Genomic DNA, 11,624 nt, shown 5'->3' on the forward strand with positions numbered 1-11,624 from the left:
AGGGGCAGGAGTAGGAGCAGGGGCAGGGGCAGGGGCAGGGAAGACAAGCAGACTGGATGGGAACCAAACCCCCTTTGCACCGATCCCGGCTCCAGCTCTGCCCCAGGGGGGTTGTGCCAGCAGCCCCCGGGCAGGGCGGGCGGCTGGGTGCAGCCCGCAGGCGGGGGAGCCGCTGGAACCAGTACGCCCAGTGCAAAACCAGCGCAGCCTGGGGGCCTGGGGAGGTGGGGGTGGATGCAGTCGTTCCTGGGGATGGTGCCAGCGGCTCCTTGTCCCGCTCCAGCCCGGTTCAGCTCCCTGATCCGGCCGGAAAACACCCACATCCCTCCGTTTTCCCCCGATTTTCTGTCCCGCGGTGCCGCTGCCACCCCGCTCCCCACCGTGCCCCCCAAACACGGCCCCGTGCACACACAGGGACCCCCCCCCCATGGGGTCCCCCTGCTTTGCCACGTCCCTGTGTGGGATTCAGCACGGATTTGGGGCCACATCAGCACTCGGACACCCACCGAGTCCCCTCCCCAGCCCTCTGCCACCCCGTGCCCACAGCGGCTCTGCGGGGGGGTGGGGGGAAATTGGGGTTTCCCCAGCCCTGGGTGCCTGGCACGGGGCATTCAGATGGCTGGGGGGGGGTTGGGGGCCACAGCACTGCCCCCCCTTTCTCCCTGCTGTCCTTCAGCCCTGCAGCACGGCCAACGGGGGGGGGGGGGCACATAATTGGGGAGGGGTCTCTGGCGATGTAGGATGAGTCTTGCAAGGGGATGGGGTCTTGCAATTCAAGGGGGAGCCTTGTCTTATAATGGGGGGGGTCTTGCAACACACTGAGGTCTTGCAATGCTTGGGGGGGGGGGGGTCCTGCCATGCGGGGGGGGGTGCTGTGCAGTGTGGGTTTGATCCTGCCTTTCAAGGGGGGGGGGGTCTTGCTTTGGGAGGAGGGGTCTCACAGAGCCAAGGGGGTCTTGCAACGCTGAGAGGGTCTTGCATTATGGGGGGGGCACTGCAGGACGGAGGAGTGTTGAAATGGGGGGGGGGTCTTGCAACGCCGAGGGGTTCCTGCAGCGCGGGGTGGGCTTTGCCACGCAGGGGGGGTGTTCCTGCAGCGGGGGGGGGCGGTCCCGCAGCACGAGGAGGCTCTCGCTGGGCAAGGAGGGAGCGTGCAATTTTTTTTTGGGGGGGGGGGGGCTCCTGCAACGAGAGGGGGGGGGTCCCTGCGAGGCAGGAGGGGGCTGCACAGGGGGGGGGCGGGGGCTCGGAGGGGCCGGGGGCGGCGCTGCGGCGGCGGGGCCGTATAAAAGGCGGCGGGGCCGTATAAAAGGCTGCGTCGGGGCCGTATAAAAGGCTGCGTTGGGGCGGCAGCGGCGGCGGCAGCAGCAGCAGCAGGATGACGGCGAACGGGACGGCGGAGCCAGTGCAGATCCAGTTCGGGCTGATCAACTGCAGCAACAAGTACCTGACGGCCGAGGCCTTCGGCTTCAAGGTGAACGCCTCGGCCGCCAGCATGAAGAAGAAGCAGATCTGGACGCTGGAGCAGGACGGCGAGGACTCCAGCGCCGTGCTCCTCAAGAGCCACCTGGGCCGCTACCTGGCGGCCGACAAGGACGGCCGGGTGAGCTGCGACAGCGAGGAGCCGGGCCCCGACTGCCGCTTCCTCGTGGTGGCCCACGGCGACGGGCGCTGGTCGCTGCAGTCCGAGCCGCACCGCCGCTTCTTCGGCGGCACCGAGGACCGCCTGTCGTGCTTCGCCCCCGCCGTCTCGGCGGCCGAGAAGTGGAGCGTCCACTTGGCCATGCACCCGCAGGCCAACCTCTACAGCCTGGCCCGCAAGCGCTACGCCCACCTGGGGCCTCGCCGCGACGAGCTGGCCGTGGACCGCGACGTGCCGTGGGGCGTGGACGCGCTCATCACCCTGCTCTTCGTGGAGCAGCGCTACAGCCTGCAGAGCTGCGACCACCGCCTGCTCCGCTGCGACGGCCGCCTCGTCCCCGCCGCCGAGCCCGGCACCGCCTTCACGCTGGAGTTCCGCTGCGGCAAGGTGGCTTTCCGCGACGGCGAGGGACGCTACCTCGCCCCGTCGGGGCCCAGCGGCACCCTGAAGGCTGGCAAGAGCAGCAAGGTGGGGAAGGACGAGCTCTTCGCCCTGGAGCAGAGCTGCCCGCAGGTCGTGCTGCGCGCCGGGAACGACCGCAATGTCTCCACCCGGCAAGGTAGGGGATGGGGACGTGGTGGGAGAGGGATGGGGACACGGAGAGGGATGGGGACGTGGAGACGGAGGGATGGGGACATGGAGACGGAGGGATGGGGACACGGGGCGATGCACCCCCGTGGTGCTCTCAGCATCGCCCGCTGCCCCCAGCCCTCCGGCACCGTCTCCTCGCCACCCCCTGCATCCCTCGGGAGTTGTCGCCCCCATGGGCACGGCCCCGTGACCCCGCTCCCTGCGTCCCCCCCGCAGCATCGTTCCTCCTCAGCACCCCCACATCCCTGGGGCATCGCTGCCCCCGTGGTGCCCCCCCTGCACCCCCTCCCAGCATGGTGACCCCCCCGCCTTGGGGCAGCAGCGACCCCGCAGGGTGCCCCCTGCAGCCCTCCGCCATCGCCACGTGAGGGGCTCTCCCCCCTTGAGCCCCACGCACGCCTCCCTGAAGCCCCCATCTCCCCACGGCACCCCCACCATGGCTCCCTGGGGTCCCTCCCCCCGCCCCCCCACATCCTGCCCCAGCCCCCTCCCACATCCCTCTCCCTCCCCCTGCACCCCCACCCCTGCAGCGTCGCCTCCTTGGGGTGCCCTGGGGGGAGGGGGATGGGACACACAGTGAGGGGCTGCCTGGGGGGGCAGAGGGGATCGGGGGGGGGGGTTCCTGGGGTCTTCCATTGCTGGGGAGGAGGCAGAGCAGCCATCCACCGCCTCCTTTCCTCCGGAGCTCATTGTTCACCAACAAAGCCCTTCCCAACCCCCCCCCCGCCTCCCCGAGCATCTCTGGGCCACGCAGCGCGGGGCCCTGGGGGGCTGCGGTGCCCCCCGCGTGGGGCAGTGCCCCCCTGATAAATGGGGGGGGGGGGGCGTGGGTGCCACCACCCCCCCGGCGCTGGCAGTGATCCATAAAATGGCTTCGCCGAATCTCTCGGCGGCGCGGGGCGGACGTGACCTACATGGAGCCGGCACAAAGGCGGCCGCGATGCTGCCACCGCCGCTCTCCCCCGTCCCCATGTCCCCACGTCCTGCGGGCGAAGCCACCGCGTGCCCCGATCCGGGCGGCCGCGCGCCGCCGCTCCCCGGGCACGAGGCCACCGTCGAACACAAAGCGCGGCCGGCCCCGCGCCGGGGGGGTGGGTGGCGGGACCGAATCCCACCTTTGGGGCTCGGAGAGGGGCTTTGGGGCGCACGCCGAGAAGCACCGGGCCCCAAAAAAACGAGCCCACGGCAGGCAGGGAGACGCTGGAGCAGCCGCAGCGTGGGAGCCGCGGGGCACGTCACAGGCGTGCCAAGTCAGGCCGGCGCACGCCGGGCGCGGGATCGGTGCGAGCATGCCTTGCCGCGGCACGGCCTGGGTGAAAAAGCACCGGGGGAATTTTTTTTATTTATTTTTTTAATTATTTATATATTTCAAGGTTGCAGCTTAACCCTTATCTGCGTGCGGGCAGCGACCTTGCAGCCTTTCTCCTCTCGGAGAATAAATCCTGCGCTGCCAGGCGGCTCCCTGAAAGAAAGAGATTGCTGCAGAGGAGACGGGCAGCCGTGCCCGGGCGCGGGGGCTCGGGGAGGAGGAGGAGGAGGAGGAGGAGGAGGATGGCGATGATGGCGATGGCGGCGCGAAGCTGCCGCAGCGCTGTGGGGGAAGGGTTGCTGCAGCCCTTTGTCACCGGAGATGGGAAAACCAGATGTGGGGCGAGGTGCAGGGCTGGGGGACGTGGAGAGGGGGCTGCGCTCGCCAAGCCGCCCGGCTTTGTGTGCTGCGGAGAGGGGGGGAGCCAAATCTCCCCGGCAACAGGGGTCTCCCCGCTGTGCACGGGCCCTCTCCGAGAGAAATAAAGCGGGGAGGGGGCACAAGGGGGGAACGGGGAGTGGGAGGGGGGGGGGGCTGCAGCCACCCAAGCGCCCGCGTTCCCTGCGGAAGCGGAGGGAGCTCATCCTGCGTGGCGCTGGGAGCGGTGCCGCCTGGCTCGGGTCCCTTTTGGGTTTCCAACGGGCTGCCCCTGCCCTCCCGTCGGAAAAGATCCCAGGGGTAATGGGCAGGCAGCCACCAAAACACCTGGCCAAGGAAGCGTTTGCAGGCATTTCTTTTCCCCCTTCAAGCCCTGGTCGCCCTGGGGGACACGGGCAAACGGTGTCCGTCTGTCCCTTCCCCCGGCAGCAGGATGGGGCATGGGGAATGTGGCTGCATCCTGCTCGCTGCGCCTCGGTGGTGCTCAGCTTGGACTTGGAGCCTCATCCTCGGGATGGCCGGTGTCACTGTCCCCCATGTGTGGGGTGCTGGGGACGCTGTGACCCCCCCCCATGAGGTGGGTGCTTGGGGCTGGGGGTGGCCCCGAGGCTCCCGGCGCCACAACTGATGCAAAAATTGTGCCCCTGGGGGTCCTGAGCCCCGCTGCACCTTAAAAAGGAGCCGGGGTGTTTGTGAGCAGCGAGCAGCTTCCTTCCCCTGCTGAATGGCTGCGGCCCAGCCCCGGCTGCGGCAACAAAAGGCCCTTTGTGGCAAGGAGGGTCCCCGAGGGCTCGCTGCGCCCCTGCCAGCCCCCCCTGCCCCGGGAGCTGCGCCTGGGCCGGGGAGGGGGGAGAGGGCGCGAGGTGCTGGGAAGCGAGGCGTTTTTGGGGAGGGGGGGGTCCAGGGGGCAGGGGGAGCCCCCCCCCAGCACGCAGGATGGGCAGGGGGGCGAGGAGGGGCTGCCCCCCCGCTGCAGGCACAAAGCAGGTCGAGATGAGGAGCAGCTCCTGGACCTGGCTGGAGCTGGGGACACGTGGGTCACGGTGGCAGGGTCTCAGCTGGGGGCACCGAGTGGTGTGTTGGGGCTGGGGGATGCTGTGGAGGAAGAGGATGAACGTAGGGGAGGATTTGGGGGGGGTCTGGGTTTCACCCCTGCCCATGACCTGTTGCAGAGCTGCACCCCAGGGCGCTCGGGCAGCCCTGTGAGCTCTCCGGGCTGTTTTTCCTAGACAAAAACCGGCTTGGTTTGCCTTCCTGGGGTAGCGTAAGCCCGCCCGAAGGAGATGCCCGGATGGGGGCTTGGCACAAGGACCCGATGGATGCGATGCGCTCCTGCTCCTGCACCCACGCTCACCTCCAGCCTCCGCCCCATCCCCGGGCGGACGCGCACAGGACCCCGCGGCAACCCCTTGGTTTTCTCCCAAGCTGCAGGGCACCCACGCAGGGATTTTTTGGGGGGACCGGCGCGCCTCTCGCCCCCCCCCGAAGCGCCGCCCTCCGGCCCCGTGCTCGGCCCCCCCCTGCCTCCAGCTGTAATTAGCAGCCTTGGCAAGGTCAGGGAGAGGCGCGCTGGCTCCAGACTGACTTTACCAGGAGCGTTAATTAAAGCCTGCCTGCAGCAGCCACCGCGGCCGGGCGCTGCGGGAGGGCGGCGCGGGCGCCCTGGGCTGCAGAAAGCGGGGGGACACGTGGCCGGGCTGGGAGGAGGACAGGGGGGACACGACGGGGGCGACAAGGCCGGCATCCCGCCATCTCCCAGCTCCTCCCCGCGTTTCTCCAGCCCTGACCCCCAAACCTTCAGCTCGGGCTCAGTTACAGCCCTTTGAAGCCTCCCCATAATTGCATTCCTTTCTGCTGACTCGGCGTAACCCAACCCCGCGCCGCTGTCGGGCTGGGGGCGGTGGGAGACACCCCCCCTCGCCGGCAGGCCCCCGCGAGGCGCAGCCGCTTCCCCCGCCTGGCACCGGATAAAGCAAAACCCCCCCGAAAATCCCTGCTCCAGGTGGGAGCGCGGGGCTCGCCGTGCCGGGGGCGATGGCATGGCACCCGCCTGCTCCACCCCTGGCCCGTCCGTGGTGCTGTGCAGCAGCTCCCAGGCTCCGTGCTGCGTCTGCAGGCCAAGGAGCTCACAAAGAAATGTGGCGTGGAGGGAACGCCGTCACCCCAAGGGGCTTGGGCACGCAGCTGGCGGGGTGAGCTGTCCCTGTCCCCGGCGTCCCATCGGGGACTGGGCGCTGCAGCGCCTGCCGAGGCTGAAGCAGGGCTCGTGCCGTGCCGGGAGGCGCTGGGCTCGCCCGGGCAGGGCTCAGCCTCTACTCACAAAGGGCTTTCTTGGCCGGCGCTCGGCTGTCGGTTACACGACTCTCAGCAGAGCCAGCGTGGGGCTGCAAGCAGCTGGGCTTGGCGCTGCTTTCCCAGCGGGAGAGCAAAATCAAAACCAAATGTTCCCCCTCCGCCGTGCGGCGCGGGGCTGCCACGCTGCGTCCCGCTCCTCCCCGGGAGCAAAAACCCGGCCCCGTGGCACCAGGCAGGGTTCGGCACACGGGGATGGGGCCGGGAGCGGGGCTGCTGGCAGCACCGTGATGGTTGAGCCGGCCCCGAGCTCTGCCCCACGCTTGGCCCCCTCATTTTTCTGGGATGGAGCCCTGGGAGCCAGCAGAGCCTTGGGGAGGTGCCGGGGGACCCCTGGATGGGGAGAAGGTGGCGCAAATGGGCAGCATTGTGGAGGTGACAGGACAGCTTGGGCACGGGAGATAAGATTAGGGACTACAAAGAAAAGCCTTCAAAGCCTGATCCCTTTAGAAGGGGGGTGGGAGGCTGATATGCAAAGCCCTGCTGCTCTGGCAGCAGCAGATCCTGCCCGTCTGGCAGGGCCCTGCGCGGAGGGTTTGGAGATGCAGATCCAGCGATAGGAGGCCACCAGGTAGCCGTGCCTGACACAGCTTCGGGGGAAGGCATTTCCACTTCAAAGGCCGAGAGCCGGCTGGTGCTGGGGTGCCCCTACAGAGGCGGTGCCTCCTCCTCCAGCACCCTGTGGGCCGCCCTGCGTGCCGGGAGCTGGCACCGGCACCGTGCGTGCCTTCAGGGACTGGGTGCGCGATGGGCCTCGAGCCCATAGCACGCATGAAGCAGAGCAGAGGAGGGGATATTTTCAGCTCGGAGAAGCTCAGCCCAGCCCGTGCAGCCGGCAGGACTCCCGGGGAAGGGGCCGCATCCAGCTCCCTCCCCGAAACCCAACCCGGCCAGCTCGGCTGCTCCGCTTCGGCTCCAAGCTACGGCTTGTGACTCCCATCCCAAAAGTATTTTTAGGCAAAAAACCCGCCAAGCTGGAGAGCTCTGCCTCCCAGCATTTGGCCCCGGCAGCCCTGACTAAGCAGGTTTGTTGGGCTGAGCGCCTGCGGGCAGATGTGCTTGTGGCCGGGGGCCAGCGGTGACCCTGGCACCACACCCGGTGGCCACGGGGCTGGCCGCATCCAGCGCGGCAGGGCTGGGGTGAGTGGGGTCCCTGGCCTGGGGGAAACCCAACTGTGTGGCACCGTAAGCTCCAAAATGTCCGAAACAGTCCAAAAATGGTGCCCGGGATGGGGGCAGCCACCGGCTGCCGGGTTGTGGCCACGGAGGTGAGCAGGGAGCTCATCGGTGGCACAGCGGCCTTGGCTAAGGGCTTGAATAATAACCCGGCTCTCACCTCCTGGAAAACAAATAACAAACAAAAAAACCAACCTACAGCCCTTTCGCATGTGAAAATACCCCAAACTGTCTTCGTTTTGCTGTGCTGGAGCCCAAGAGCCCTGAGCTGGGGCTGGGGCTGGCTCCACGCAGGCTGCAGCGCTGGGTTCTGGCCCTCTCCTTGAGCACCCAAACGGAAACCTGGGTTTGAACCCCAAATGTCACAGGGGAGGCCACGTGTGAGGGATTCAGGCGTCGCCAAATTGAAGCAGGAGCTGGTCATGGCCCCAGCAGCTGGGTCTCCATGGGTTGGGGTCCCTGTGACATCCTCCCCCCCCGGCACCCCCTGACCTCCGTCTCCGTCCCGCAGGGATGGACCTCTCGGCCAACCAAGACGAGGAGGGCGACCAGGAGACCTACCAGCTGGAGATCAACAAGGACACCAAGAAATGCGCCTTCAGGACCTACACGGGCAAGTACTGGACCCTCACCTCCAACGGGGGCATCCAGTCCACCGCCTCCACAAAGTGAGTCCCCGCCTCGCGCCCCCGGCCGCTTCGGGGACCCGCTCGCGTTTCCGAGGGGCTCGCCCCAAAATGCTCCCCAGCGAATTCCCTGGAGAGCCGGGGCTGAGCCTGGGCTCGCCCCCACGGTGCTCGGGAAGTCCCTTGGGCCACGTCATCCTTCCCGGCAGGCTGGGGCAGCCAAAATGCTTACCCTGCACTTAGAGCTGGCTGCTGGAGCCAGCCGAGAGCTGGGCGGAAAGGCCCCAAAGTGCCTTCAGCTCCCGGTCCCCGGGGACAGCCGGGGACAGAGGGCTTAACCCGGGCGGATGCTGCAGCTTCCCTCGTCCTGCAAAAAACCCAGCTGGATCAGGACACCCTGCTTCTGAACTCACGGGGGGTGGTGTTTTTGGGGGGGTCCCCGATCTGGCACGTCCCCCTGACCGCGCGCTGTGCCCCCGCAGGAATGCGAGCTGCTATTTCGACATCGAGTGGTGCGACAAGCGCATCACCCTGAAAGCCGCCAACGGCAAGTACGTGACGGCCAAGAAGAACGGGCAGCTGGCGGCCTCCATGGAGACAGCGGGTAAGGGACCCCACGGGGACCCCAGCCCCGGGCTGGGACGGCAGCGTGGATGGGGTCAGGGGTGTCCCCAAGCTTGGCACCTCACCCCCGTGATGCTTGGGGTGGGTGAGAAATAGCGGGGGCACGTGCGCCCTCCTCGCCGCTGGGTGCCCTCCCGGGGACCAGGCTCCATGTCCCCATGGCCTCACGCTGCTCTCCCCTCCGGCGCAGGCGAGACGGAGCACTTCGTGATGAAGCTGATCAACAGGCCCATCATCGTCCTGCGCGGCGAGCACGGCTTCATCGGCTGCCGGAAGGTGACCGGCACCCTGGACTCCAACCGCTCCTCCTACGACGTCTTCCAGCTGGAGTTCAACGACGGAGCCTACAACATCAAAGGTGAGGCCGTGGATTCGGGCCGGGGGCTCCGTGCACGTCCCCATTCCCTGGTCATCACCGCCGGGGGGGGTGTCGGGGCCGGGTCCCCACGGCGGTGGCAGCTCACGGGGTCCCCTCTGCCCACAGATGCCACCGGGAAGTACTGGATGGTGGGGAGCGAGTCGTCCGTCACCAGCAGCAGCGACACGCCCGTGGACTTCTTTTTTGAGTTCTGCGACTATAACAAAGTGGCCATCAAAATCAATGGCAAATACCTGAAGGGCGACCATGCCGGGGTCCTCAAGGCATCCGCCGACGCCATTGACGCCTCCACCCTCTGGGAATATTAATGCACTTTAGCGTACCTCCCATTGCCAACTTTCCTTTCCCCTGTCTTTTTTTCTTTTATTTCTTTTTTTTTTGGTTCGGTTTATGTTTTGTTTTGAATTTCTCCTCTCTGTAAAAGGATTTTCAGACTGGCTTGCCCTCCCCTCCCGCCGTAGAGCCCAGCGCCTTGCGTCGGAGGTGGGTCCCCCCCCCCCTTCATCCCCGTGAGAACTGGATAAGTCACCCGGCAGTGCGCGGTGCTGCCGCCTGGACCTGGAGGGTTGCCGAGGGCCCTTCCTCGCCCCGGCCTCGCTCAGCTCGGAGGCTGCCGTACCCCGTCCCGGCCCCGAGCATCACCTCAGTAGTTTACTTTCCTCTCTGCAACTGGAAAAAAAAAAAAAAAAAAAAAAAGGGAATAAGGTCACCTCCGTGCTCTCCTCTCCATAGCAGTGCCGGTGCCACCTCACCCTGCGCTGCCAGGGTCCCCACGGTCCCCGTCCGATCCAAGCCAGCGGAGACCCCTCCGCTGTCCTGTCCCCAGCTGAGGCACGAGAGGTGACCTTACGTGCTGCAGTAGGGCCAGCAAGCTGATCCCCTCCCCGGCTGTGCAGGTGGCACACCTGGAATCGATTTTGGGGTGATCCCGTCTGGAAAGCCCCGGCAATTCATCTCGCTGCCACCCTGCGCTCTTCTTCCTCCTCTTCCTCCTCCTCCTTGGGTCGTCCCTGCCCCTTGCGGTGCCCTGGTGCCAAAGGAGCTGCGGTGCCCAGGAGGGGACGGAGGTCGGGGTGGGGACACACAGAGCAAACCCGCACCGGGGGGCTCCAGCACCGGCCCCCCCGTCCCCATCAGCGTGCGGGGCCGCGTGCCCCTCCAACGGGCACAGCCTCCCCCGGGCGCCGGCTGGAGGCAAGAGCTGCAGATTTCAGTTTACAGAATAGAAAAGTTCCTTAGCAAACTTTGCACAGTGATATTTGCTCAGTACTTTTTTTTTCTTTTCTTTTTTTTTTTCTTCTTCTTTTTTTTTTTTTTTTCCTCATACAAATACTGGAACAGCGAAGCGCATCCCTGGATGCCCACCGCTGATTTAGGAAGCGCCCCCGAGGAGGGGCAGCTCCCGGTCCACCAGCCCGCGGGGCACCTCGGCTTCGCCAGCATGCCATCTCGTCCTTACTGGAAGCAGAAAAGAAAAAAAAAAAAATAATGACCAAAACAGTATTTTTGTTAGTATCTATTTATATATGCTCTCCATGGCACTGTGTTACCAGCTGTTGTCTGTACTAGGTCTGCATTAGCGTGTAACGATGCGAGCGTTCGTGACGGGTGATGCTGAAGTGTCCTCGAGGGTGTTGAAAGGCACTTTTATCCTTCGGGTGGCCGCTCCCCACACCACGGAGCCTTTTCCCCGCGCCCCTCGCCCCACGCCAAGGGTGCTCACGGCGTCACCGCTGTGCCAAGACGAGGCCGGTGCCTGCCGCAAGCTCGGGGCTCGCCAGCCTTAAAGCCATGCCACTGTCCTCGGGACAGCCTCCGCGGGAGCTTGGTGCTAAACTCTCAGCTCGGAGAGCGACCGACCCGTCCCCGGCGAGGCGACGGCTCGCAGACGGGTCCCTCGCCGCCACGGGGTCCCCGCCGGGGCCCTACCTCGGCTCCCAGCCAGGCGCCCTGGAAAACGCGCCCGCCCGAGGCCGAAGGTGCCTCTCGAAGGAACCAAGTGTCTTGATGAAGCCCCGAGCGACCCTGTGACTCGGCACACACTTTTTGCTGGCCTTCACACCCGCCGTCCCCCCTCCTCCCCGGCCCCAGTCGCAGTTCAATCCGTGTCCCTCCCGCTCCGGCTTCTCCCGTGTGACGCTAGGTCGACATCTCCCCCCCGTCTCCTCTCCTCGGGTGTCGTGACTCTCCGAAAACATCTCACTCTGAAATTTAAGTTTGGGGTTCGTTCGTTTTTTTTTTTTTTTTAATTATTATTATTTTTTTGTAAGTGCCATTTGTATAACTTAAAAGAAAACTAGCTTCAAATGGAGAAAAATGAATAAAAAAGAACCTGCATTCGGACACGAGCGGTGGTGCGTGGTCTGTCGGGGGGCTGCAGCGGTGGCCGGGCTTGGGGACAGCGATCTGGGGCACTCGATGCACAGAGGCTTGAGAGCGTTTGGGGGCCGGCCAAAGAGCGCCCCAAAGATCGAGCTGGCTCTAAATGGCGTGGGTGGTGCGGTGGGAAAAGAAGACTTGCTTCCAGCAAGCGGGCTTAAAAGCAAA

The 11,624-nt window shown here is 65.9% G+C and overlaps 1 protein-coding gene across 1 annotated transcript; it reads left to right on the forward strand.

The window, feature by feature from the left end:
- The first annotated feature begins 1,313 nt into the window (after nucleotides 1-1,313).
- FSCN1 (fascin actin-bundling protein 1) lies at nucleotides 1,314-11,420 on the forward strand. The gene is made up of 5 exons (XM_080557425.1): nucleotides 1,314-2,201; nucleotides 7,960-8,116; nucleotides 8,557-8,678; nucleotides 8,889-9,056; nucleotides 9,183-11,420. The coding sequence occupies exons 1-5, from the start codon at nucleotides 1,379-1,381 to the stop codon at nucleotides 9,383-9,385; spliced, it is 1,473 nt and encodes a 490-aa protein (XP_080413551.1). The 5' UTR covers nucleotides 1,314-1,378; the 3' UTR covers nucleotides 9,386-11,420.
- The last annotated feature ends 204 nt before the right edge of the window (nucleotides 11,421-11,624 follow it).

The sequence above is a fragment of the Anser brachyrhynchus genome (genome assembly GCF_964034855.1).
Source record: "Anser brachyrhynchus genome assembly, chromosome: 15".
NCBI classification, from domain to species: domain Eukaryota; kingdom Metazoa; phylum Chordata; class Aves; order Anseriformes; family Anatidae; genus Anser; species Anser brachyrhynchus.

Coding starts and splice junctions, on each gene's coding strand:
- FSCN1 (XM_080557425.1), top strand. CDS start 1,379: ATGACGGCGAACGGGACGGCGGAGCCAGTGCAGATCCAGTTCGGGCTG. Junction 2,202..7,959: donor CAATGTCTCCACCCGGCAAG/GTAGGGGATGGG, acceptor TCCGTCCCGCAG/GGATGGACCTCTCGGCCAAC. Junction 9,057..9,182: donor CGGAGCCTACAACATCAAAG/GTGAGGCCGTGG, acceptor CTCTGCCCACAG/ATGCCACCGGGAAGTACTGG.